This window comes from Hippopotamus amphibius, chromosome 9, assembly GCF_030028045.1.
Source record: "Hippopotamus amphibius kiboko isolate mHipAmp2 chromosome 9, mHipAmp2.hap2, whole genome shotgun sequence".
In the NCBI taxonomy this organism is placed as follows: Eukaryota; Metazoa; Chordata; class Mammalia; order Artiodactyla; family Hippopotamidae; genus Hippopotamus; species Hippopotamus amphibius.
Genome location: NC_080194.1, coordinates 14,770,868 through 14,796,147, shown reverse-complemented (window position 1 = coordinate 14,796,147; position 25,280 = coordinate 14,770,868). Strand labels below are relative to the sequence as shown.

Below are 25,280 nucleotides of genomic sequence, written 5' to 3'. Positions count from 1 at the left end.
TTCTTTAGGTAAGGGTAAAATTGCATAAACTTCTTTACCTCCCAAGCATGAAATTCCCTTTACTTTGCATAAGTTTATTATTCACGTGCATTAAATGGAGCACTTGACCATGGAAAACTGAAAGCCCTATTGATCACAAAAAAGCCCCCAAAGTTAAAGCTAACCCATGAGCTACTACTTGAATAAATGATCCGAAAATCTTAGTGGCAGTGTGCTAAACTGGAGTGTAAGGAGTTCTTTCCCTTCTCCTCTCCCTTTATTAAAAAACAATCTCTGGTTTATAGGTACCCCAGAAGACAAAGAAGTGTATTGATACAGTGTTCTGAATTTTATGCTTCCAGTTTAAGAGGGATTAGGATACATTTTCTAGAGCCAGGGAGAGAGAAGTGGTTCTATAGGCCATGATGTGAAGTTTGAGATCTACTGAAGCTATTGGTAAGCCAACCAAAACAGGAAAGAACAGGAAAGCTGCTCAACTATTAGTGGGAAACAAATCCTTCAAATCTGATTACATAAAATTGTACTTCCAATTTGTTCCAGTAACAACTATTATGTAATATTCTCCTGGAGAATTTAAAAATTTCAAAAGATCAGCTTCTAAGCAGAGTGCCAAATATGAGGTGATAAAACAGTGTACTCCAGGGCTCACCTTATGCTAACTCCTTGATAAAGAAACCATACAGTATAATGGTGAAGGACTGACAATTAGCCTGCAAGATGATGCCCTCCTCATCACGCATATGTGTGATCCAATTTACTTTCACGAAAGAGAAACCCATTGTTTCCTGTGGAGATAGTAAATTTAAACTTTAAGAAGTTCAAAGAATGAATTAAAATATTAGTCAAATATTTATGACTATCAGATTAGAATAAGTCACATGGATGATGTGAGTACTGCAAAGGGAAGAAAGAATATCACCTTTTAAATTTCTTTTCCTTCTCAATACTTTTAACTATTTCTTTCTGCTTTCACCATCTTAAAGTGATGGGAAAACGTCCCTGGAGACTGGAAAAGGGAAATCATACCCATCTTAAAAACAGGGGAAATGATTTTGGTAATTAGACAGCTTAGTTTAACCTGGAAATGTGCAATAACAAATTAAACGATCAATTAGTAACACCTAGAAGGCATAAAATATTGGAAAACAACCACACAGTATCTGAAAAGCCAAATATGCCAAATGAACTTAGTATCTTTTTCTGATAGAATGACAGGTCATATTATCAAGTAAGAAGTGAACAGTGTAAGCTATTTAAGTGTTGTAAACCTTTTTATTCTATTTCCCAAACTAGTGTAAGGGAACATGGTTTAGGAAGAAAATAATTCAAAAACTGTCTTCAATGCTAAGCCAATGGATGTTGACATATCTCCTCTCTCTTGAGGGCCTGTTTCAGAACTGAGTCAATGTCTTTACTAATGACTAGTCAGGAATCCTGGATTTCTTTGTTTTAGCTCTATTTTATCAGATCCCTGAGATCTCTGAAATTAAAAAGAAATTTTTCCTTAGCTCTCTTTCCAACTTGTTGACCTTTCTCTTCCCTAGGGAATCTTAAATGACTTTTTGCTTCAATTAAGTAGTACTGTACTGGTACAAGATATAAACCCATTCTAGGTAGGAATTTTCAGAGGGAAAGAGGGAACGCTTTGTGAGTGACTTAAAAGGATCCTCTTTGGCTAGAGTAAATGATAAGTAATAGGGTGGAGTTTAAATATAAGTAAAAACACTTGAAACTTGAAGAATGTAAAGAATAGCTTGCTATTTGGTGAGAAAAGGGAGACAATGTAAAGAAGATCAAGTGTGTGGCGTGCAGAAATGAACCCAGTTTTCAAGGAGAGAGGTCTCTGTGTCATGTGACCAGCTGGCTAAATACACAAGGGGGTTAGAAGCGCAACTATGGAGGACAGAGGTCCCAGCTGGGAAGGAAGTCTGTATTAGAGAATCAGACAAGAGCCAATGTTATTTTGAACTGAGTTGCTTATTGGACCAGGGTAAGTGTTGTTCCTCATTGTGTAATTAACATCCCTATTTTCGCAACCTGTTACTATTTAAAATAATTTATATACCTTAGAAAGAAAAAAATTTGGTCACTGAATTGTCTGTTTTACCTTAATTGTCTTTATAAGCCTAAAGACTGTGGAAACAATCAATTGGAGATGTTTCCGAGCTTAAGAGGACATTACTTATACTGGGGAATCCAGAAGGAAATGAGGGCAAGAAGATGCACCTATTTACAATTTACAATTTAGGAGTGTTTGTTTCCTCAGGTGTTGATTTGCTAACAGTGCCATGGTTTGACAGCACAGTTTCCTATAAACTCAGGTATGGGTTGCTATTCTCTGTCACAGCAAAAACATGTAAAACTTCTAAACCAATTCTTCTAAAGGAAGAAGTGGGGACTTTAGCCAAAAGTCAAGTAAGTGTGTTGGTTGGTGGTATGTTAAAAGTGGAAAGAGAAGAAAAGGAGAATTGGTTGGTCTGTACAAAGGATCAACTTAAAGTCTGGACTAAGAGAAGATAAAGAATATCAGCAGAGGGCTTCCCTGGTGGCGCAGGGGTTAAGAATCCACCTGCCAATGCAGGGGACACGGGTTTGAGCCCTGCTCCGGGAAGATTCCATGTGCTGAGGAGCAACTAAGCCCATGTGCCACAACTACTGTGTTCTAGAGCCCACAAGCCACAACTACTGAGCCCATGTGCCACAACTACTGAAGCCTGCACGCCCAGAGCCTGTGCTCCACAACAAGCGAAGCCACAGCAATGATAAGCCCTTGCACCATAACAAAGAGTAACCACTGCTCTCCACAATAGGAGAAAGCCCGGAAGACCCAAGCAGCCAAAAATAAAATAAATAAAATAAGCAAATTAATTAAAAAAAAAAAGGAATACCAGCAGAAAGGAGTTGAGGGCAACGGGAATTACCATTCTGATTCTGTAAAATGTGCTAGTTGGACCTGCTCTGTGCATGAAGGAAGTCCCTGTGGAACAAAATCTTGGGAGAGCATAAGACACAAAGAATAATATAATTAAAAAGCTTAGCCAGTAAAAATATTATTAAAATGGGCTACCAAACACTAGGGTCTCAACCCTTTTTACTGATAATTGCTTTTATAATTATGATATCTGACTTTTCCCTAAGTAAACGTTTAATGAATTTCAGGTGGCTCTCCTCAACTTTCCATAACACAAAAAGTTCATTTGTGACGGCCTGGTAGTTTCATTTTTAACATATATAAAATGGGAATATATATAATTAAATATAAAATAAGGAGAATGATTTCTAAGAAGCATGGAAAAAGTCCATTTTTATTGACTTAAAATCATTTTATACGGATTATGACCTTCATAAATAAAGATGGGTCCAGGACGGCATGCCTCTCTGAGAGATGGTATGCCACAGAGCAAACCACAGCAAAAAGGTCCAAAAGAAAAGACTGAAGCAAGACATGGCCTCATTAGTGTAATGAAATTCAACTCAATTCATTAAGTATGTATTGATTATCAACTAGAACCTATAATTAGAGAGATATCAAAATATAAATTAATTTATTTTGGTAAAATTGATCCAAATACATATCTAATCATTTCAAATGCTTTAAGCTTGCCAATTCTTCCTGTACCAAAGACTATCATCTAGTGTCTGGACCAACCTTTGCTACATTTTCAAGGCTGGGAACCAAGTAACAACAACACTTGAGTCCTGATAACAGGCTTAGCCTCATCTACCTGAAGCATGGAACTGGGGAAACAGGATATACAGTGGACTAAGACTAAAAGAACTGTTACAGAGGACCCAGAAAAATCGTTTACATCTGGTTATACTTTCTTATCTTACTTCCTTTTCTGCAGGATTACCTGACTTTGACCTAAGACTAACATACAATCTATTTCTAAATATATCTTTCTCTGTAATGATATATCTGAATACTGTATATATGTATATTAACAAAATTCACTATCTCATTTTCTAAATAAGATTCTTTAAATTCTGAACTTAAGTACATATATGTACACTGTACTATGAAATAATTTTTCCTTTTCTTGTACTGAAATTAGAAGTTATTTGTTACCCCAAATATAGCTAGAAATTAAAAAGAATTTAATATTCATAGACTAACACTGCAGATCAGAATTTACACTACAAAGATTTTAAAAAGTCATATAGTCTTTCAAATTAATATATCTGACTGTCTTTCTCTTATGCTCCCGCTTCACCTGCAGCACATCAGACAAGGTAATAATTTATGATAATCATATGAAAATATACAATTAATATTCATCACCTCTCATTCCTCATCACTTTAGATGATCAGTAATGCAGAGTGAAAATGCTGTCAGATTTCTAATTGCTTTGTAATGGGCTTGAAACAGGGAAATCATTAAAGGCAAACAATCTGTCATTTGTTACTTTAACTATCACACAAAAAACTCATTAAAGAAATTGTTAATGAGCTACAAAAGACGGTACTTGTGGTGCTTCTATAGTAGATTAAAAAGTAATATTATGAGTTGTTTAAAATATTTTAAATATATGATATTTTTGTGGAAATTCATCCGGAAACATCTATCCTTCAGTGTATTTTTTAAGTTGTGTGGTTTCATTATTTTGGCATCTAATCCATCATTGCAGAAATCCCTTTAGCATGTAAGAGTTGTTTTTCACCACTCTCTAAATAAACTGAATGGTTGCAAGAAACAGCTGAAATGCTGAATGTGTTTATTACTAGGAAACTGACACAAGTAATAAACAAGAGTACCATAGTAACCCTCATGCTAAGGGAAGAATATATTTTAAAATTTGATTTCTACCCTCATATCGCTGTGGCTTTGAACTATTGAAGTTGCAATGCTTCACTCATCTTAAATATACCTATCACTACACAAAAATTATCTCTGACTATTGAAATTGAGCATAATCACATTAAACTCTGCATAATAACATAAACTATTTTGAAAATTTTAAAGATATTACCAACACTAAAATGTTTCATAATACTACTTCAAATACTTTTGGAGGGGAAAACAAATAATTGCTTTAAGTGAGTATACCAAATTTTACATGTCTTTTTATGGTCCCTTTCTATAGGAGGTACTTAGTATTAAAAAAAATTCAATGATAATGACACTAATCTAGCTTTAAAAACAAACAAAAAGTGGAAACGCTTTGTTGGTTATAGAGTTCAGTTGCATTTTATTTTAGGAAAAAATATGAGAGTAACAAAGATAAGTGTTACTAATTATGTTTTTCACTTTGCTAATGAATTAAATCATGAATTTATTTCCTATAGCAAAACATAAAAATCTTAATAAAGTCAAACTTCTCTTAAGTATGTAGACCTATTCATATCTATTGGAATATACAAAAGTTTAAAAACCTAAGGGCAATGGCATGTTTAGCCAGGTGCCATGGTTGATACACGAGAGTTAATTCCAAGTTGACTTCAAAAGGTTCCTTAACACTCTACAGACATCTTCATTATACTCTCTAATTGACTTAAACAGACTTCATATCAACTGTTTAACACATTTTAACCCACAAATTAACACCCCTTGATCATTCAAATTAACCTTTCTCCTGTGAGTCAATTACTTACAAAAATAAAATAAACTTGAAAAAATTCAGGTTTAAAAAACTAAAATGTAGAAGAGGGGATGCTTTAAAAAATAGAGCATATAAATCCATATCACTGCATGGTTTGAAGAGATCATTACGAGGTTTCGGAGTGGTCATCAGACAACAAGAAAGGAGTAAAGAAGTGAATGGGGAAATAATAAGTTGGTATTTATCATGATCACCAAAGAGAAACAGAAGATGGATTCTGCTCAGTGTCTTTAATACGTTCATGCAATGATTAAAACATCAGATGCGAAGAAGCCAGGAAGACAGGAACAAAAATTTCAGATAAGATAAAAACGTTTAAGAAGTCTGAAACCAGCTTGAAAGAACACTGACACAACTGAAGTTAAGCACACAAGAAAAACACAGCAACAGGTGTGGTGACAGTGAAAAGTACTTACCTCTTTGTCTCCCCTGCTTAGTGCACTGCCTTGCTTAAACTCGATGAATGTTCACTGGTGATTATTGCTGAAAGACAAAAGAGAGAATAGATTAAGTAAAGACAACTAACGAAAAATGCAAAAATGAAAAACCACTTCTAAAAGATGAGGTAGGATTGTTCATTAGAGGTGATTCTCAATACTGTCTAAAGCTTTATGATAATGGACCAAAAAAAAAAAAAAAAAGGAAAAGAAAACAAAGGGAGTTTCTCTAATTTTAGCCATTCATCTCTCCTCTCTGTCACAGTATTATTTAAAACTTAACACTTCAATATATCTTCCTGGATTAGCCTCATTTTGATTCAAGGATTTCAATTATTCAAGTAATCTACCTTATTCTATTCACATAACTGCAAGTTATTAACTGTCGCAGTTAAATAACCTTTATTTCCTCTGGCATAGCACTTCGCACAGTTATTTCAGTTGCTTGTCTGTCTACCCAGATAAACTTTAAGATTTTGAGAGGACTACAGCCAACTCTGCCTTGTGTTTCTTGTAACAGTGTGGGACACCTAGTAGACCATAAATATCTGTTGAGTGAATGAATAAGTCAATGAAGGCTGTATATGTACTATGTCATTGTGTTTTGTTTTGCTTTGTTTTTAATCTCATCACTAGCTAATACACACTAAGTTGCTCTAGGGGCAATCATCTAATTTCAGTATATAACCATAATATTTAGTGGTATTTAAAAATAAATACAGCTTAGTTCACTGATATGAAAATCCTAAAAATTCAGAGATAAATAAGATCAAGGAAATTAAAGAAGAGTTGGTGATGAAACCAGTATGAAGAGCTAAGTAAGTATAATCCTAGGCTAAGAAATAATTAACAGAAGTATGCGGTATATATTGCAAACATCCATAGATAAGAAGCACAATTTACTAATATGATCTCAAGGTAAGAATTTGTTAATGTATGGTGAACATTAGTAAGTTTATGTGTAGGCAAGTACTAAAGTGATAAATTGAATGAGAATGTGATTGCTATCACTACAACCAATGGTCTCCAACCTCTGTTATATCTATATAACTATATCTATATCTAACTCTAGATCTAGTACTTCATGAATCATCTTGAAATCAAATAGTTAATGTATGCCTACTTTGCTTATGTTATTCTGATGACACAGGAATTAAGAGGTTTCTGCCCATGCTTTTAATGTATCTGGCAAAGTACAGTTAAACATTTGAGTTTAGTTTCATTTTTCCAATTCAATAGTTTGTGGCTTTCATTTGCTCTGTTTAGAAATTCCTAAAATACTGTTACGAAGTCTTAATGTTCTAATATATCAAAACTGAGCAACAAATATTTCATTATTAATAATAACAATAGCTAATCTTTACTGAGTACTTACTACTTTCAGACACCATTATCTCATTTAATCCTCACAACAAACCTATGAAGGGGATTCTGTTATTATCTCTATTTTATAGAGGAAGAAACTAAGGCACAGAGATTAACTTGTTCATTTAACCAATATGAGGCAGAATCTGGATTAGAGCCTATGCAGTCAAACCCTAGAGTTCACGTTCATAACCATTATGCTAACATAGTTTACATTTATGCCATGTTAGTTTTACATAAAATGAGTAAGTTACCTTTTTTGTATTGTAGACACACATCATTAGAACTCCAGGGAATGCCACAAGAAAGCTGGTGCTTAGTTTCTCTGAGAGGTGTTCCTGACCTCAGAGAGTTTACATTCCAATTAGGAAATTAGAACATACATCTGAAGTGTATAACAATACTCTGTGGGATAGGATGAGTACAAATGGAGAGTATACCCAGGACTGCTATGAAAGTTGACAGGAAGAAGTAATTTCTAAGGATTGGGCCATCCATAAAAGACTTGATGGAACAGATAGGTCTTAAAGAAGGAATAAAACTGGTAGGAGGAAGAAAAGAGCTATGGTGTTATAAGCAAAAGGAACCATGAAACCATCGGAACAAAATTAACTACCAAAAAAATATCCAAATTGTTTGTTTCATGTACAGAGGTAATACGTGATGAGGCTGGAAAACTAGGATCATATTGGGGAGGAATATTGGGTTAAGGAGGTAGGACTTTAGCCCTGCCTTGTTTGATAAAGTAGTCACTAGTGAGATGTGGCTAATGAGCATTTGAAATGTAGCTAGTCCAAACTGTGGTAAGCTGTACAGGTAAAATACACATCAGCTTTTGAAGACTTAGTACAAAAAAAGAATGTAAAATGTCTCATTAACAATTTGTATATTGATTACATTTTGAAATGATCATACTCTGGATATACTGGGTTAAATTAATAAACTATTAAAATCCATTTCACCTGTTTTTTTTTACTTTCCTAATGTGGCTACTGGGAAAATTAAAATCACATGTGTGGTTTGCATTTGTGGCTTACACTGCATTTCCATTGGACAGCGGTGCTCTAAAAAACGAAAAAATGATGGAAGACTAATGAGCAAGAATTCATGTAAAAAGTGTTTAAAGAAGTTTATTCTGGTATAAATATATAGACCAATTCAGATTGCAGGACAACTGATCTCTTTTTTCAATAAGCCAATGGCAGAAAAAGGAAAAACAAAACAAAACAAAACAAGGTAGTAGTGAATAATTGCGGCTGCAATAGCTTAGATATTTAAGAGACAGAACAACCAAATGCAATGTCTAGATTCTGGATCCTGATGCAAGCAAACTAACCATAAAAAGACATTTCTGAGACAACTAGGGAAATACAAATAAGCACTACATTTGGATAACATCAATGAATTATTGATAATTTTGGTGGAATAATGGCTATGAAGATGAAAGAAAAAGTTGCAAACTAAAGTATGCCTTGGGGATGCAAACTAAAGTATGTAGATATGAAATGACAGAACACTTGGGATTTGGTGGAGACAAGAAAAAGTGTATCTCCTTCTACATCCAAATAAATAAATAAATATAGAAACTTAAATTGAGAAAATTGAGGTACTGTGATTAGAGTTTTCAGAATTTTGTTCAAAAAAAGGAATAAAAGAGATAACACAACACATTAATAGAATCATAAAATAAATTGCTCTTTCTATAAAAACTGAAGGGCCTGAGCATAACTATCTCAGGGAAAAGGGAAGTTTGAGGGCTAGAAAAATTCAAGGGGGTGCCATTCTGATAGTACTGCATAGGCAGGTTTTCAAAAGAACACTTAATTCTGTCGTTTTAGGTATCCTTACAGCCACACAGAAGGTATATTAGAACCAGGACTGAAAACCAGATCCTCTTAGTATAACGTTCGTCGTGTCTGACTTTAAACATGACAAAATCCTATGAAGAACCTAAACGATACTCTTCCCTTTAGATTTTTAAACTTTCCTGTATCCTTCAGTTATTCTTTATGGTTCATACCAGCATTAAATAATTGACCATATTAAAACATCTTCAACGTGCTTAGGGTTTGTCTTGACTACTACTCAAACGGAGGTTTGGTAGAAGAAAGATTTGAAAAAAAAGAAAAAAAGGAAAACAAATCTAAGCAGTAACAACAACAAAACTACCTTAACATCTCCAAGCGAAATTTATATCACGCAGCGGAGAACTAAGATGCACTCCTTTTTCCACAGCTCGGTCACTTACCGCTGGTAAACTCAGTGGAAGCGGCGACTGGGTTACCATGGCGACCGCGTCCAGGAGGGTGGAGCGGCGCTTCCGATCGGTGTCTCAGCCGCTGCGGCTCGGCTAGAAACGAGACGGCGTCAGGGCAATGACTTCCGGCGGAAGCAGAAGCCGGTTCCGAGGTTTGGCAGAAGGTAGGCGAGGGAATGGGCGCTTCTTTCTCTACTAAGGTTGGTAAGGTTCATATCGCGTGAAGCCGGGAGAGCGTACCGGCCTGTGGCTGGGCGACAGAGCCGACTGTGATTGCGGTGGGTTTCCGAGTCCCAGTTTTGAGGAAGCCCCGGATGTCCCGTTGAGTTCAAGGCTGTGGACAGGGGTTGCCTGGTGCTGGGGCTCCTGGTGGGGTCTCTTGGGTTGCGGGAGGGCTGTGGTATCCTGCAGCGAGCGGTTCCAGGAGCTCTTCGCGAGGTCTGAGCGCCTGTCCAGTAAGCGAAGGACCGTCGCTCTCTACCTGCCGGTTCTGACTGGCAATTTCGCATGTTATTCTTTTAAGGTAATCTGGCAGAAAAGAAGTGAACTGGAGACACGAAGAGGGAATGCGCCTAAATTCGTTTTATTTCTTCGTTTTGCTTTTTAGGAATATTTAATCATTTTGTAAACATTTGTTAAATTCTTCTGTGCTTAGTGGGTACTTATTGTGTGTCGCTTTTACCACGAGACTAGCAGAAATGTCTTGCACCGCTCGGGTTCATTGTCGATTTCAATTTTTTTTTTTAATGCTGTTGTATATTCATTAATTTAAGATATAAGCGGATATCATGAAACACGTATCAGGTTTTCTACACTTGTCTGTATACTTATATATTAAATTCTTGGGACTTTTAAATGAAAGTATACGCTTCTTCAGGTTTGCATTATAGTCATGACTTAAATGTTACAGAACTTAGGGAAGCTGTACCTAGTTATTTCTTAGATACACGCAAACCGTAATGAGTTATCACTATTTCTTTTCAGCTGATCTGAGAAAGCTCACTTGTTCGAGGGATGATGGCGTTTGAGCAGATACCAAAAAAGGATTGGTACAGCATTCTGGGGGCAGACCCATCTGCAAGTGTGTCAGACCTAAAACAGAAGTATCAAAAACTCATATTAATGGTAAGTCTTTTCTTTCAGATCCTGAATCATAGAGGGAAAGTCAGTTTTTTTTATGTGACCTGAAATTTAGGTTTCCGTAAAATGAATATGTGATATCAAAGCAGGAATCAGGGTATTAATTTGGTAAATTGAAAGTTTCAGTAATATTGTAAAAGGAAAAAGTTGATTTGAGGTGGGATTAGCATGACAGTTTGAACCAGATCTGAGTCCTGCTGATGGAGCTAAAATCCTGATTCTACCACTAACTAACCTTGAGAACTTGGACAAGTTACTTTCCCTGTATGTTCCTTAGGGAGGATTAAATGAAATAATCCATGTAAAATTCCTTGAAGTGTGTCAATAAACGACATTAGCATCCAGTAGACACCAGCTGCGTGTGGCTGTTGTTCTCTTGAAACTTGGCTAATCCAGAATGAGGTGTAAGTATAAAACACACGCTGGATTTTGAAGACTTAGTACAGAAAAAGAATATAAAATAATCGAAAAATTTTATGTTGATTAAATATCAAAGTGATAATATTTTGGATATAGTGGCCATTTTGCATACTTTATACAAAACGTGCATATATTTGCATATTTCGTAAATATATTTTCAAAATTGACTTAATCTGCTCTTTAAACATTGCATATGTGGCTTGTATTTATAGTTTGCATTACATTTTTATTGAATAATACTGATTTAGGCCAGTTAAACACTTTTTCACCTGATTCCATTCTTCTGTGAAATGAGTTGTATTTATAAATAGATAGTATCTTTCTAAACTACCATATTAATTTTTTCAGCCTGTATTGTGAGGTTTCTTAAGACAATATCAGTAACTACAATGGTCTCGGTTAACTCAGTTTACAAGTAGTTTTATCAAAGAGATCTATGAGATTTTTGCCACAATTTAGTGTCTATTGTGAGAGACAGTAGATATTTCGCTGTCAAGAATGTATTATTTATCCCTGCTTTAGATAATAAGGTGAGCTAAATGATGTTAAGTTTCCTTTAGTCTCAGGATTTTTAAGATTTCTGTCAGTAAAATCAAGTAGACTTTTTTGAAAAATTTCCTAATACTGTATCATCCTTGTGCCTCAGTTAACTAAGGGATAAGGCTGGAGAAGTAGACGGGCTTTAGATTATGCAGGGCCTTGTAGGCCATTTGGCATTTAATTTGACAAGAAGCCATTTGCACTTAGTATGGTAACATCTGTCAAATGTCACAAAGTGAATGAACCATTTTACATCCCATCTAATAATGTGTCAGAGAGTTCCAGTTGCTCTACATCTTCCCCAACATTAGATGTTATAAGTCTCTTTCAATTAATCTATTAGAGGTGTTTCATTTTTGCCACCATTGACATTTTGGGCAGGATAATTGTTTCTTTTGTGGGGTTGTGCTGTGCATTGTAGGATGTTTAGCAGCATTCTAGATGCCAGTAACAACTACAGATGTCTCCTGGCTGTAAAAATTGCAAACCTCCCTATCACGTTGAGAATCACTGTGCAATTCTCTGGTATTTGTAGTGATATCTCATTATGATTTTATTTTGTATTTCTCTGATGGCTAATGATGTTAAGTTCATCTTTAATGTGATTTTAGCCACTTGTATAATTTTCTTTTGTGAAGTCTCTTTTTTAAAAATTAAATATAGTTTTGATTTTGTGTATGTATTGCATGTATTTTCTCCTGCTCTGTGGCTTGCCAACTCAATTTCCTAATGGTGTTTTTTGATGAGAAGTTTTTTGTTTTGGTGAAATATAATTTATCAAATTTTTGTTTTATGATTTGTGCTTTCTGTGTGTTCTCTAAGAAGGTTATGAAAATATTCTCCTGTGTTTTCTTCTAGAAAATATATAGTTTGCTTTTACCTTTAGACCTATGATTTTTGTGTATCATGTGACATAGGAAGTCATGTTTTTGTTTTTCTCTCAGTATGGATATCGAGTTGCTCATCATTTATTGAAAAGATTTTCCTCTCTCCATTGGATTCTCTTGGCAAGATGGGTCTATTTTTGGGCTCTATTCTGTTTAATGTATTTGTTTATCCTTTTATTAGTACATTTTTCTTGATTACTGTAGGTTTATAGTCAGTTTTAAAGTCACATAAAGTTAAATTCTCTAATCTTATTTTTCTTTTCAAATTTATTTTGGTTATTTTAACTTGCATGTACATACAAATTTAGAATCAGTTTATACATTTCTATTAAAAAAATCCTTCTTGAATTTTAGTTGTGACTGTACTGAATATATATCCATTTTAGCAGAATGGACATTTAATAATATTTAACAATATTGTCTTCTAATCCATGAATGTATTATATCTGTCCATTACTTGAGTCATCTTTAATTTCTCAGAAATATTTTAGAACTTTCAGTGTAGTATTACACATCTTTCTTTAGATTTATTTCTAGTTTTTAGATGTTTTTGGTAGTTTATTTTTATATATTGATCTTGTATCCCATAGTCTTGGTAATTTGCTTGTCAGTTGTCCTGTAGCTGTTTTTGTAGATTCCTTAGAATTTTCTACCAGCATAATTATGCCATTTGTAAATGAAGAGAGCTTTAATTCTTTGTAATATGTATGCCTTTTATTTATTTTTCTTGTTTTCATGCATTAGTTATGTGCTTCTATTACAGTGTTCAGTTGAAGTGTCAGAGGAAAAATCCTTGCCTTGTTCCTGATTTTAGGGGGAAAACCTTCACTATTTTGCTATTAAATATAGTGTTAGCTGTGTTTTTTAAGATGCCCTTTATCGGGTTGGGGAAATTTTTCCTATTCCTAGCTGCTTAGAGTATTTATCAGGTATGGGTATTGAACTTTGTTAGATTTCTTTTTGTTTACATTTATTGAAGTTTGCATGTATTAACTGTCATTATTTAATCTGTTAATGTACTGAATTACATTGATTTTTCTTATGTTAAACTTATTTTACATTCCTAGGATAAACAAATCTCACTTGTTCATGAAGTATTATGTTTATTATATATTGCAGGATTCCATTTGATGTTCTTTTATGTCTAGGTTCATGGTGTTTTTTATGTCTAGGTTCATGGTGTATACTGGTGCAATTTTCTTTTCTTGTATGTCTGATTCTAAATTTAGTATCATGTATGGCTGGCTCCATAAAATAACCGGGAAATGATTCAATTTTCTCTCTTTTCTGAAAAAGTTTGTGTAAGATTGCTGTTGTTTCTTATTTATGTGTTTACTAGGGAAGTCATTTGGGCCTGAAGTTTTCTTTGTGGGAATTTTGCAATTATAAATTTAATTATTTTTAGAGGCTATAGGGCTATTCAGATTTTCTGTTTTCTGTTTTGTCAACATAGGTGCATTGTATTTTTCAAGAATTTGTCCATTTCATTTAAGAAGTCTTATTGTCATAATGTTCATACTATCTCCTTATTATCCTTTTATTGCTGTAATTTATATAGTTATGTTTTCCCTTTGATTATTTATATTGGTAATTTGTGTTTTCTATTTATTTTTTGCTAATAAGGCTGGCTAGAGGTTTATCTGTTTCTTTAATCTTTGCCAAGAACAAACTTTCTTTGTTGATATTTTTATATTGTTTGTCATTTCCCTTCACGTGATTTCTGCTTTTAATTTCATGGTAGCCTTTCTTCTACTTACTTGCTTTTATTTTCCTAGTTTATTAATGTAGAAACACGCGTCATTGATTATATACCTGTCTTCCTTTCTTACATACTTACGTAGTCACTTAAAGCTATAAATTTCTCTCTAAGCCAGGAGCACTGCTTTAGCTGCATCCCACAAATTTTGATATATGTATTTTTGTTATTCAGTTCGAACTATTTTAAAATTTCTCCTGTAATAGTTTTCTCTGACCTGTGGGTTACTAGGAAGTACATTGTTTAATTTCTAAATATTGGAAAATATTCAGAACTTTCTATTATTGATTTCTAATTTAATTCTGTTGTGGTTAGAAAATATATTTGGTATGATTTCATTCCTTTTTATTAATTAAAACTTTTTTATGGCCTAGCATATGGTCTCTCTTAGTGAATGTTCCCATGTACTTGAAAAAATATGTATTCTGCTGTTACTGAATATAGTGTCCTATAAAAGTCTATTAGGTTAAGTTGACAGTGTTATTCAAATACTTTATATCCTTATTGATTTTTTTTGTCGATTTGTTTTATTAGTTTCTGAGAGAAGGATATAACGTCTTCAACTGTGATTGTGGATTTGTCAATTTTTCTCTTTAATTTTGTTAATTTTTGTTTTATTTCTTTGGGATCATTTTTATTAGGTGCATATAATATTTAAGATTATGTATCTTCATGAATTTGAACCTTTGATCAATAAAGTTCCCCTGTTTCTGATAGTACTCTTCCTGAGGTCTACTTGGTATTTCTGTAGCCACACCCCTTTCTTATCCTTAGTGTTTATATGATTTATCTTTTTCCATCCTTTCACTTTTAGTCTGTCTCTTTTATGTTTAATGTGTGTTTTCTTGTATATAGTGAGTAATTGGGACCTTAATAAATTTTCCATCTGTCCATCTCTGCCTTTTTATTGGCAGTGTTTAGTCCGTTTACATTTTCCCCCCCAACTTGATTGAGATGTAATTGACACATAACATTGGGTAAGTTTAAGGTGTACAGCATGACGATTTGATACACATATATATTGGGAAATGGCTAACACAGTAAGTTAGTTAACATATCCACCGCTTGACATAGTTACCTTTGAGTGTGTGTATGGTGAGAATTTTTAAGATCTCTTAAGCTACTTTTAAGTATACTATACAGTATTGTTAACTATAGTCACGATAGTTTACACTAGATCCCTAGAACTTATTCCACTTGTAACTGGGAGTTTGTATTCTTTGACCAACACCTCATTTCCCCCACTCCCTAGTTAATTTCTATTTGATGCACTTATTGACAATGTTTTGGTTTAAATCTGTAATCTTTTTTTTTGGATTTGTCCTGTTTGCTTTTGTTCCTCTGTTTTGCCTTTCTTACCATCTTTTGGGTGAATTTTTTTTTTGATTTTTTTTTTAATTTCCTCTGTTAAATTTTTAGTTATGTTTCTATTCATATATATATATTTTTAGTGATTGTTCTAAAGATTATAATATGTATCTTTATCAAGTTCACCTTCAAAAGTGTTGTTACTTCACAGTGTAAAAACCTCACAACAGTACACTTCCATCTACCACCTTCCTTCCCTTTTCTTCTTGTTTTCTTATATTTTACTCCATGTATACTATAAATTCCATAGTATAATGTTATTATTTTATTTTAAATATTCCTACTCACTTGTTTCTGATGAGAAGTCAGCTGTAATTCATATCCTCTTTTTAATGTGTCTTTCTTTTTGGTTGCTTTCAAATTTTTTCTTTATCTTTTGATTTTAGTGGTTTCTCTGGCATGTGCCTAAAGTGTGATTACTTTGCGTTTATGCTGTCTGGGGTTAACTGAGCTTCTTGGATTTTTGGTTGATATCTTTATTTCATTGGTTTTGGAATGTTTTCAGCCATTATGTCTTCACATTTTTTTTTTTCCCCTGCTCCATTCTTCCTTTCTTCTCCATTTGGGATTCTAATTACATATGTATGTATTAGATTGTACTACAGCTATTGGATGCTTTTTTCTCCTTTTCCTTTTTTTTTTCCTGTTTTTCTATGAACCTGTCTTCAAGTTCACTGATTTTATTTTTCCTTCTACTGTGTCCATCTGCTGATAAACTCATTAAAGAAATTCTTACTCTTTATTGTCTAATTTTTATATCTAGTATTTCTCCTGGCTCTTTTTTATATAGTTTTCATCTCTCTTTCATCATTTTTCTTTCTAGTGCTGTGCACCACCTCCACTGGATCCTCTAATACAATTTTTTTTAAAGTCCCTGTCTGGTAATTCTAATATCTGGGTCACCTCAGGGTCTGCTTCTGAAACTGCACAACTCATAGGGGACTCGAACCCAGCAAAAAGTTATATTGGGACTTGAACCCACAGCCTGGGACACTTACTCAGCCAAAACTCAGATTGGGACCTGAACCCACAGGCTGGGACTTGAACCCACTGTCTTTTAGTTGAAATTGCACACCTGGTCTCAGAACTTAATGAAGCTCAGGTTATTTATGTCTCAGTACAGAAGGAATTCAGCGAGAGGCAGTGTTAGGTAAGAGGTCTAGATATATTGAGAGAGATACACACTCCGTAGAGTGCGGGCTATCTCAGAAGGCAAGAGGCTCTGGGAGATACACATACCATAGACAGAATGCAGTTCATCTGAAAAGATGCGGGGTGGTTAGTTTCTATGGGCTGGGTAATTTCATAGGCTAATGAGTGGAAGGATTATTCCAGCTATTTGGGGGAAGGGCTGGGATTTCTAGGAATTGGGCCACTGCCTACTTTTTGGCCTTTTATGCCTAGCCTCAGAACTGTCATGGCACTGGTAAGTGTGTCATTTAGCTTGCTAATGTATTACAATAAGTGTATAATGAGGCTCAAGGTCTACCGGAAGTTGAATCTTTGCCATCTTGGGCCTAATTGTTCTAACCAGTTTTTGTTATATCCTCAACGGCTATGTTGTTCTTTTAAAGTTTGTGCCCTGTCCCCCTTCCCTCCTGTTTCAGTTCTGTATCCTTTCTTTTTTTTTTTTTCTTTTTCTTTTTTAACAGACAATAAACAGCATATATTTAGAGTGTACAATTTGGTATCCCAATCTCCCAATTCCTTTCCCCCCCAACCCTCCCCTCTTTCCCCACTTGGTGTCCATATGTTTGTTCTCTACATCTGTGTCTCTATTTGGGCCTTGCATTTCCTCTTTCATAGTCGTTAGCATTTGCCTTATGTATTGAGGTGCTCCCATATTGGGTGCATATATATTTATAATTGTTATCTCCTCTTCTTGGATTGATCCCTTAATGTTTATGTAATGTCCTTTCTTGTCTCTTGTAACATTTTTTATTTTAAAGTCTATTTTATCTGATATGAATACTGCTACTCCAGCTTTCTTTTGATTTCCACTTGCGTGGAATATCTTCTTCCATCCCCTCACTTTCAGTCTCTGTGCGTCCCTAGGTCTGAAGTGGGTCTCTTGTAGACAGCATATATATGGGTCTTGTTTTTGTATCCATTCATCCAGACTGTGTCTTTCGGTTGGTGCATTTAGTCCATTTACATTCAAGGTCATTATCAAGATGTATGTTCCTATTACCATTTTCTTAATTGTTTTTGTTTTTGTAGGTCCTTTTCTTCTCCTGTTTCCCACTTAGAGAAGTTCCTGTAGCATTTGTTGTAGGGCTGGTTTGGTGGTGCTGAATTCTCTTAGCTGTTGCTTGTCTGTAAAGCTTTCGAGATCCTTGCTGGGTAGAGTATTCTTGGTTGTAGGTTCTTCCCTTTCATCACTTGAAATATATCATGCCACTCCCTTCTGGCTTGCAGAGTTTCTGCTGAGAAATCAGCTGTTACCCTTATGGGAGTTCCCTTGTATGTTATTTGTCGTTTTTTCCTTCTTGCTTTTAATAACTTTTCTCTGTCTTTCATTTTTGTCAATTTGACTACTATATATCTTGGCGTGTTTCTCCTTGGGTTTATCCTGCCTGGGACTCTCTGCGCTTCCTGGACTTGGGTGGCTATTTCCTTTCCCATGTTAGGGAAGTTTTCAACTATAATCTCTTCCAATATTTTCTCAGGTCCTTTCTCTCTCTCTTCTCCTTCTGGGGCCCCTATAATGCGAATGTTGGTGCATTTAACATTGTCCCAGAGGTCTGTTAGGCTGTCTTCAGTTCTTTTCATTCTTTTTTCTTTATTCTTTTCTGCATCAGTGATTATCACCATTCTGTCTTCCAGGTCACTTATTCACCCTTCAGCCTCAGTTAATCTGCTATTGGTTCCTTCGAGTGTATTCTTCATTTCCGTTATTGTGTTGCATATCTCTGTTTGTTTGTTCTTTAATTCTTCTAGGTCTTTGGTAAACTTTTCTTGCAACTTTTTGATCTTTGCATCCAGTCTTTTTTCAAAGTCCTGGATCATCTTCACCATCATTATTCTGAATTCTTTTTCTGGAAGGGTGCCTATCTCCTCTTCATTTAGTTGTTTTTCTGGGGTTTTATTCTGTCCCTTCATCTGGTACAAAGTCCTCTGCTTTTTCATTTTCTCTATCTTTCTGTGGCTGTGGTTTTCAGTTCCACAAGATGAAATAGTGCTGATACTGCTTGATACTGCTGTCTGCCCTCTTGTGGAGGAAGCTGTCTAGGAGGCTCATGCATGCTTCCTGATGGGAGGGACTGATGGTGGGTAGGGCTGGGTGGGCAGAGCTTAGTAAGACTTTAATCTGATTTGGTGGGCAGAGCCCAGTGAGACTTTAATTTGCTTGTCTGCCAGTGGGTGGGGCTGTGTTCCCACCTTGTTGGTGGTTTGGCCTGAGGCTACCTAGCCCTGGCGCTTACAGGCTCTTTGGTGGGGCTAATGGCGGACTCGGGGAGGGTTCATGCCAATGAGCACTTCCCAGAACCCCTGCTGCCAGTGCCCCTGTCTCCTCAATGAACCACAGCTGCCCCCCACCTCTGCAGGCAGCCCTCCAATGCTAGCAGGTAGGGCTGATTCAGTCTCCTATGGGGTCACTGCTCCTTCCCCCTGGGTCCTGGTGAGCACACTTTTTTGGGTGCCCTCCAAGAGTGGAGTCTCTATCTCCCCCAGTCCTGTGGAGGTCCTGCAATCAAATCCTACTGGCTTTCAAAGTCTGATTCTCTGGGGATGCCTCCTCCCGTTACTGGACTCCCAGGTTGGGAAGCCTGACGTGGGACTCAGAACGCTCACTTTAGTGGGTGGACTTCTGTGGTATAACTGTTCTCCAATTTGTGAGTCACCCACCCAGCATTTATGGGATTTGATTTTAACGCGATTGTGCCCCTCCTACCGTCTCATTGTGGCTTCTCCTTTGTCTCTGGATGTGGGGTGTCTTTTTTGGTGAGTTCCAGTGTCTTTCTGTTGATGATTATTCAGCAGTTAGTTGTGATTCCAGTGCTCTTGCTAGAGGGAGTGAGCGCATGTCCTCCTACTTTGCCATCTTGATCCTATCTCCAGTTCTGTATCCTTTCTTGATGATGGACCAAATTCTCTTACTTCTTTGCATGTCTTATAATTTTTTATTGAATGCCAGAATTGTTTGTAAATGAAACATAGAGACTGAAGTAAAGAATATCTATATTCTCAGGGATATGAGCATGCCCCTTTGTAAGGCAACTTGTGTGTCAGTCTAGTATGTAATTGAGCTGAGTGTTTTTGCTTGCTGTTGCTTTTGTGTTTCATTTCATCATAGGCTTCAGGTGGTTTGGCAGGATCAGAACGTGCCCCTGTAGCAGAACTTGGGATCTGAGTCCCATCAGGATTTGTCTCAGCTCTCCTGCCCTGTCCTTGGACTGCAGCAGGTCCCCTGCATGTTAGGAGTGATTTTTCTGTTTTCCTGTTCCTCCCTTAGCTGTGGATGACTGCTGCCTGGTACTCAGGGTGAAGTCTGGATTCCTTAGAGGGTTTCTCTCACTGCTGCAGTCCTGTCTTCTGACTTGAGTAACCCACTTGTGCTTGTGCCTCGTGGGTGACTCTTGGCTCTCTTGCCCTGTGTCTATTCTTACTTGTGAACACTTGGCAAAGGGCTATAAGGATAGAGTTGGTGGGTGGGTGCAGACTCTATATTGTGTTTGGGCTGCGAAGGATTCTAAATTGTTGCGCCAGTCTATACTTGGCCTTTAAAATTAAAGTTCATTCTCTTCTTATCTGTGTCAGTGTTGGTTTCCTGCTCCTGCTGCTGTGCCAAAGATAAAAACAGTGATGGATTTTTTTTCTCTTCTAGGGAGGGTCTTTTCATTTGGATTTGGGTTTGTTAGGTTTCTCTGAGTCTTCAGCTCCCTATTTAAAGAAACAATTCAGTTTGTAGAATCTGGCCTGTTCTCCTGAATTATTCCTATCTGCATTAAAATGTGCCATTATTTCTCCCATCTTTGGAAAAAAAACCTTTCTCTCAACCTATTTCTGCCACTTCTTGCACCAACTCTCTTGTTCTTTCCAGCAAAAACTGTTTCAAAAAGTTGCCTCTGCTTCCTTTCTCCAATCTCTCTCTTCCTATGTTTCTTAAACCTACTCCAGTGAGGCCTTGCTCCTGCTACTGCTCTCTCTCCCTGGTCCACTGTGCCCCTTCCCCTACCTCACCTGATTCAGTCTTACTCAATGTTTCAAAATTATCTTAAATGTAACCCCTACCTCCCCTGCTTCTTGCCATGCCTCCCTTCCTCTTGGGTACCGTCTCCCAGTAGAATTGCATTTATGTTATTTCTCTAGGACAGGAGAGGTATAGCTGGCAGGTGAGGAGAATGAGGGTAGCTAGAGTGAGATTAAAGTTTTTTCCCTGTTTTTCCTTTTAGGAGATAGGAGAGGCTTGAGTGTGTTTAAATTTTATGGGAAGTAGCCAAGAGAAAGCTTGGGATGGAAGTTGTAGGGGAGAGAGAATAACTGACAGATGTCAGAAGGAGACAGGATCTGAAGCATAGGTGGAAGGGAGGGGCCTGTCTCCATTGTTACAGGAGAGAAGGAAAGTTGGATCCAGGAGCTGGTTCATTTGTCTGTTTGGTGGCAAGATGATGATCTCTCATTTGGTGGTTTCTTTTTTACTCTGTGAAGAAGAAGACAAAGTTATCTGTTGAGAAAGGAAGTGGAGCAGCAAATTATAGGAGAGAGAATTCCAACTAGTATTATTCTAGGAAGGCTTCCTATATGTGGCTGAGTGTATTGATAGCAGCAGGAAGTCTTAGCCAACAACTGACTGTGCAGAAAGCAACCAGACCCATAAAGAGGCACCAAAACAGTCAGCTTGATATCTTGGCCTCCTTTAGCCTGGGTCACAGTGTCTTTGGTCTGTATTTATAGTTTAGAACAATAATTTTATTCAGAATTAATGGTCATGGGTTAAATTATGTTCAGTGTATTCTATTTAAGAAGGCAAGGAAGTATGTGGTAGTAAGTATGTAATTAGTAGCATGTATATAGTTCTTTATACTAGCTTATACTTTACAATTTACAAATGCTTTTATATCTTATCTAGTTTTATCTTCTCAGCAGTCCTGTTAGGTAGGTAATATTATCCTCATATTTGCAGGTGAGAAAACCAAGACTTGGTTATAGTTAAGTGATTTGTCTGAAACACACAATTAGTAAGGTGTAAAACCTAGGCTTGATCACATATCATCTGGTCCTAGACTCTCCTCCGTTATATCAGACTTCTCATAATTGCCATCCAAAAGGGTTTACAGTTTTTTAAAGGCATAATTTTCAGTTTTATGGATTTCAGTGGAACACCTCATTCATGTACAGTTAATGAAGTAGTACAGAAGGTCAGACATAATTACTATTCTCTTTCAGTTTTGAAGGGATCTAGATTATGGCTTATGGAATAAAACTTATTTTCCTTATTCTTTGTGTATAAGTTTAGAATTTCTAATATACCTGAGATGGAGAAAATTATAAGGGAAAACCATACTACTTACCATATTTATCAATTTTTTTTTCCAGAAACTGACTTTTAAAGTTCATAATCTTGCTTTCCAATTTGAATTACCATATATTTTCTTAGCCTGTTTTTCAGCAATGTCACAGAACAATTGGAGAATAAAATTACATTTGACAAATACTATTCTGTATCTAATTTTGTAAAAAGGCACATTTATTACATGTACTTTTCCAAGTTCAGAAGACTTTGAATTTAACACCTCCTACATAATTAGTTGTTGGAATGAAATATTGCTAAATCGCAGGCTGCTAAGTTTACAATACATGTTGATTTAGTAAATACTATTTCCTTATTTTCAGTTTTTGTAAACGCAGTGCTTACTTAAGGTCCTGATTCTGAAAAAATTATTATTAACTAATTGAGGTCTTTTAGAATGCTTTAAAGATACATATAAATGTAAAGCACAGAATTAGCTTGAAAGACATTTATTTTACATACCATTGTCTGTTGCCTAATAAATTACTATATAAAAATAAAGGTAATTAAGTCAGCATTTCCCAGCAGCGTTTTATTAATGGGGACTTTACTTATTAATTAATAAAAGTGCGTTGCTCTTCTTTTCTTATGAATCAATTTTTGTTTTTAATTAATTTATTTTATTGACTGTGCTGGGTCTTTTTTGCTGTGCAAGGGCTTTCCTTAGTTTCCGTGAATGGGGGCTACTCTTCGTTGTGGTGCGCAGACTCTTCATTGCCATGGCTTCTCTTATTGTGGAGCACGGGCTCTAGGTGCGTGGGCTTCAGTAGTTGTAGCACATGGGCTCAATAGTTGTGGCTCACGGACTCTAAAGCGCAGCCCCAATAGTTGTGGCACACAGGCCTAGTTGCCCTGCGGCATGTGGGATCATCCTGGAGCAGGGATTGAACCCATGTCCCCTGCATTGGCAGGCAGATTCTTAACCACTGCGCCACCTAGGAACTCCCTTATGAATCAATTTTTAAACTGTTTTTTAGTTGTTTTTTTTTTAACATAAGTTGAATGATAATTCATTGCTTTAGAAATGGTCTAGGGTCAAGGATGATTAGTTTTATTATTACCATATTTTTGCAGTTATGCATGTGAAAATTGCTGTTTACTGAGGATAAAGCTTCCCCCCAAAAGCTTTGTCACATTGAAAATTGGGGGTCTTTTCCCATTGATGCTGATAATATTACAGGATACCTTTCAACTGCAAAAGAATTATTGTGTTGGAAAATTATATGCTGCTGTTACAATATGTTCCATAATCTTAAAGAAAATCCATGTAATTTGAGGCGGAAGTGTGCGAGATGCTCTTATTCTTAATATTGGAAGGATATAAATACCTTTAACACGAATGTGGGCATTCAGAGGTTCTCTTTTGATTACAAGTAGTTATATATATAGATTAACATTAAACTTGTTATGTAATACATTTTAGCATCTTGAAAAAGAAAGTAGAAACGGTTCCTATGCTATCGGGAGGAAAATTACCGCATCAGAAAAGAAGGGAGCTAAGAACAATTCTTTAAGCAGGTCTTTTGAGTACACTACAAAGTGATGTAATCTTGATTATAGGAGAAGTACTTAAGCATTAAGAGAAATTTTCTGAATAATTCTGAGAGTATTGTAAGTAAAAATCGGGAGAGTATAACATGTAATGAACATTATGATTTTTGTTAATATGGTTAACTGTTTAGCTGTCATCTGGGTGTCATACAGGGTACAAGATATTTTAACAATAAATTGGTATGAACTATTCTCTTCCATGTTAAGAGTGGTAGGAATGACATTTTAAGTGAACATTAAGTAATAATTTTAGCTACTACACAACACTGTGTATCAGACACTCTTCTAATCACTTTATGTGCATTTATTTATTTAACTTTGTAACGTGAGATGTCATTATTATCCCTGGAAACTGAGGCTCAGAAATTAAGTTACACACTGTTAGTGGCAAGAAATTATGATACACTGTATAAATACTTTGAAAACTGGGTAAATAAAAAAGATAAGAGTTACTTTTTCAATTTTTTCTTAATCTTTTACTGCATATATACAGCAATAATAGATTGTGTCTTTAGAGAAAAGGTAGCATTTATGTTAAAGGTGCAGTATAGTGAAGGGTTAAAAATGTGAGATAACTTCCTGGGTTTGAATTCTGACTTTGCCACATGTTAGTTCTGTGACTCTGAGCCAGCTCTGTAATTTAGGAGCTTGTTTCCTTATCTGCAAAATAGATGTGAATCATTACTTATTCATAACAAATATTGAATACCTACTATGTGCAAGCCCTGTTCTAGGCATTTAGTAACTAAATATCTATTTCATAGGGTAGTTGTAAGGATTTAAATGAGTTATACACAAAACATTTGAAACAATGCTTAGCACATAGTAAATGCTCAGTTATTTTATAGTTGCATGTAACAATTCAGCATCGGGATGTTGACACTTTTCTGGTTTTTTCCCAACACAGCGAAAGTAATACTTTAATTTTTTTAAACGGTTCAGGGTCATCATTGTCAAATATAAATTTTTATATAGTGAAAATAACAGACATAGATGGTTGGGAAGATAGTGAAAAATGTCAGATGTCAGCTTGTTCTGTTTATCTCTTAAAGTGAAGGTGAGGAACTTATATCTATACGTGGCTGCATATTTACAGAACTGGTTAGTGAATCAGTGAAAGCACCTTTCCCTGGATAAGACTTGCATTGTCATTTTTACCTTCTTGACTGTCGACATTCTCTAAAACATTATTTCTGGACCATAAGAACATTGTACCAAGTTGGCCTTCTTGTCAACTTCAGTTTTTGTGAAATCGTTGTTCATGGTATATCAAAGAGAATTCCTCCTCCTTTGGGGAATTTGTGCCTCTGTTTTTTGACCATTTTTTCCCAGTCTTATTGAGAAATAATTGATGTACATCATGTGTGAGTTTCAGGTGTAGAGCATGATGCTTTGATTTACGGATATTGTAAAATGACTACAATAGGTTCAGCTAACATCCATC

The 25,280-nt window shown here is 35.7% G+C and overlaps 1 protein-coding gene across 6 annotated transcripts in view; it reads left to right on the top strand.

The window, feature by feature from the left end:
- Positions 1-25,280, top strand: part of DNAJC24 (DnaJ heat shock protein family (Hsp40) member C24) — a 111,930-nt gene that overhangs the window by 38,263 nt on the left and 48,387 nt on the right. For 2 of the 6 annotated variants that reach the window (XM_057747564.1, XM_057747558.1), the window contains exons 1-2: positions 9,820-9,938; positions 10,645-10,785. In XM_057747564.1, the coding sequence (XP_057603547.1) occupies positions 10,675-10,785 (111 nt within the window). In that variant the 5' untranslated portion in view covers positions 9,820-9,938; positions 10,645-10,674. Of the gene's footprint in view, positions 1-9,779; positions 9,939-10,060; positions 10,184-10,642; positions 10,786-25,280 lie in introns of those variants that run through there. The other 4 variants (XM_057747561.1, XM_057747562.1, XM_057747563.1 and 1 more) reach the window with 4 other exon arrangements.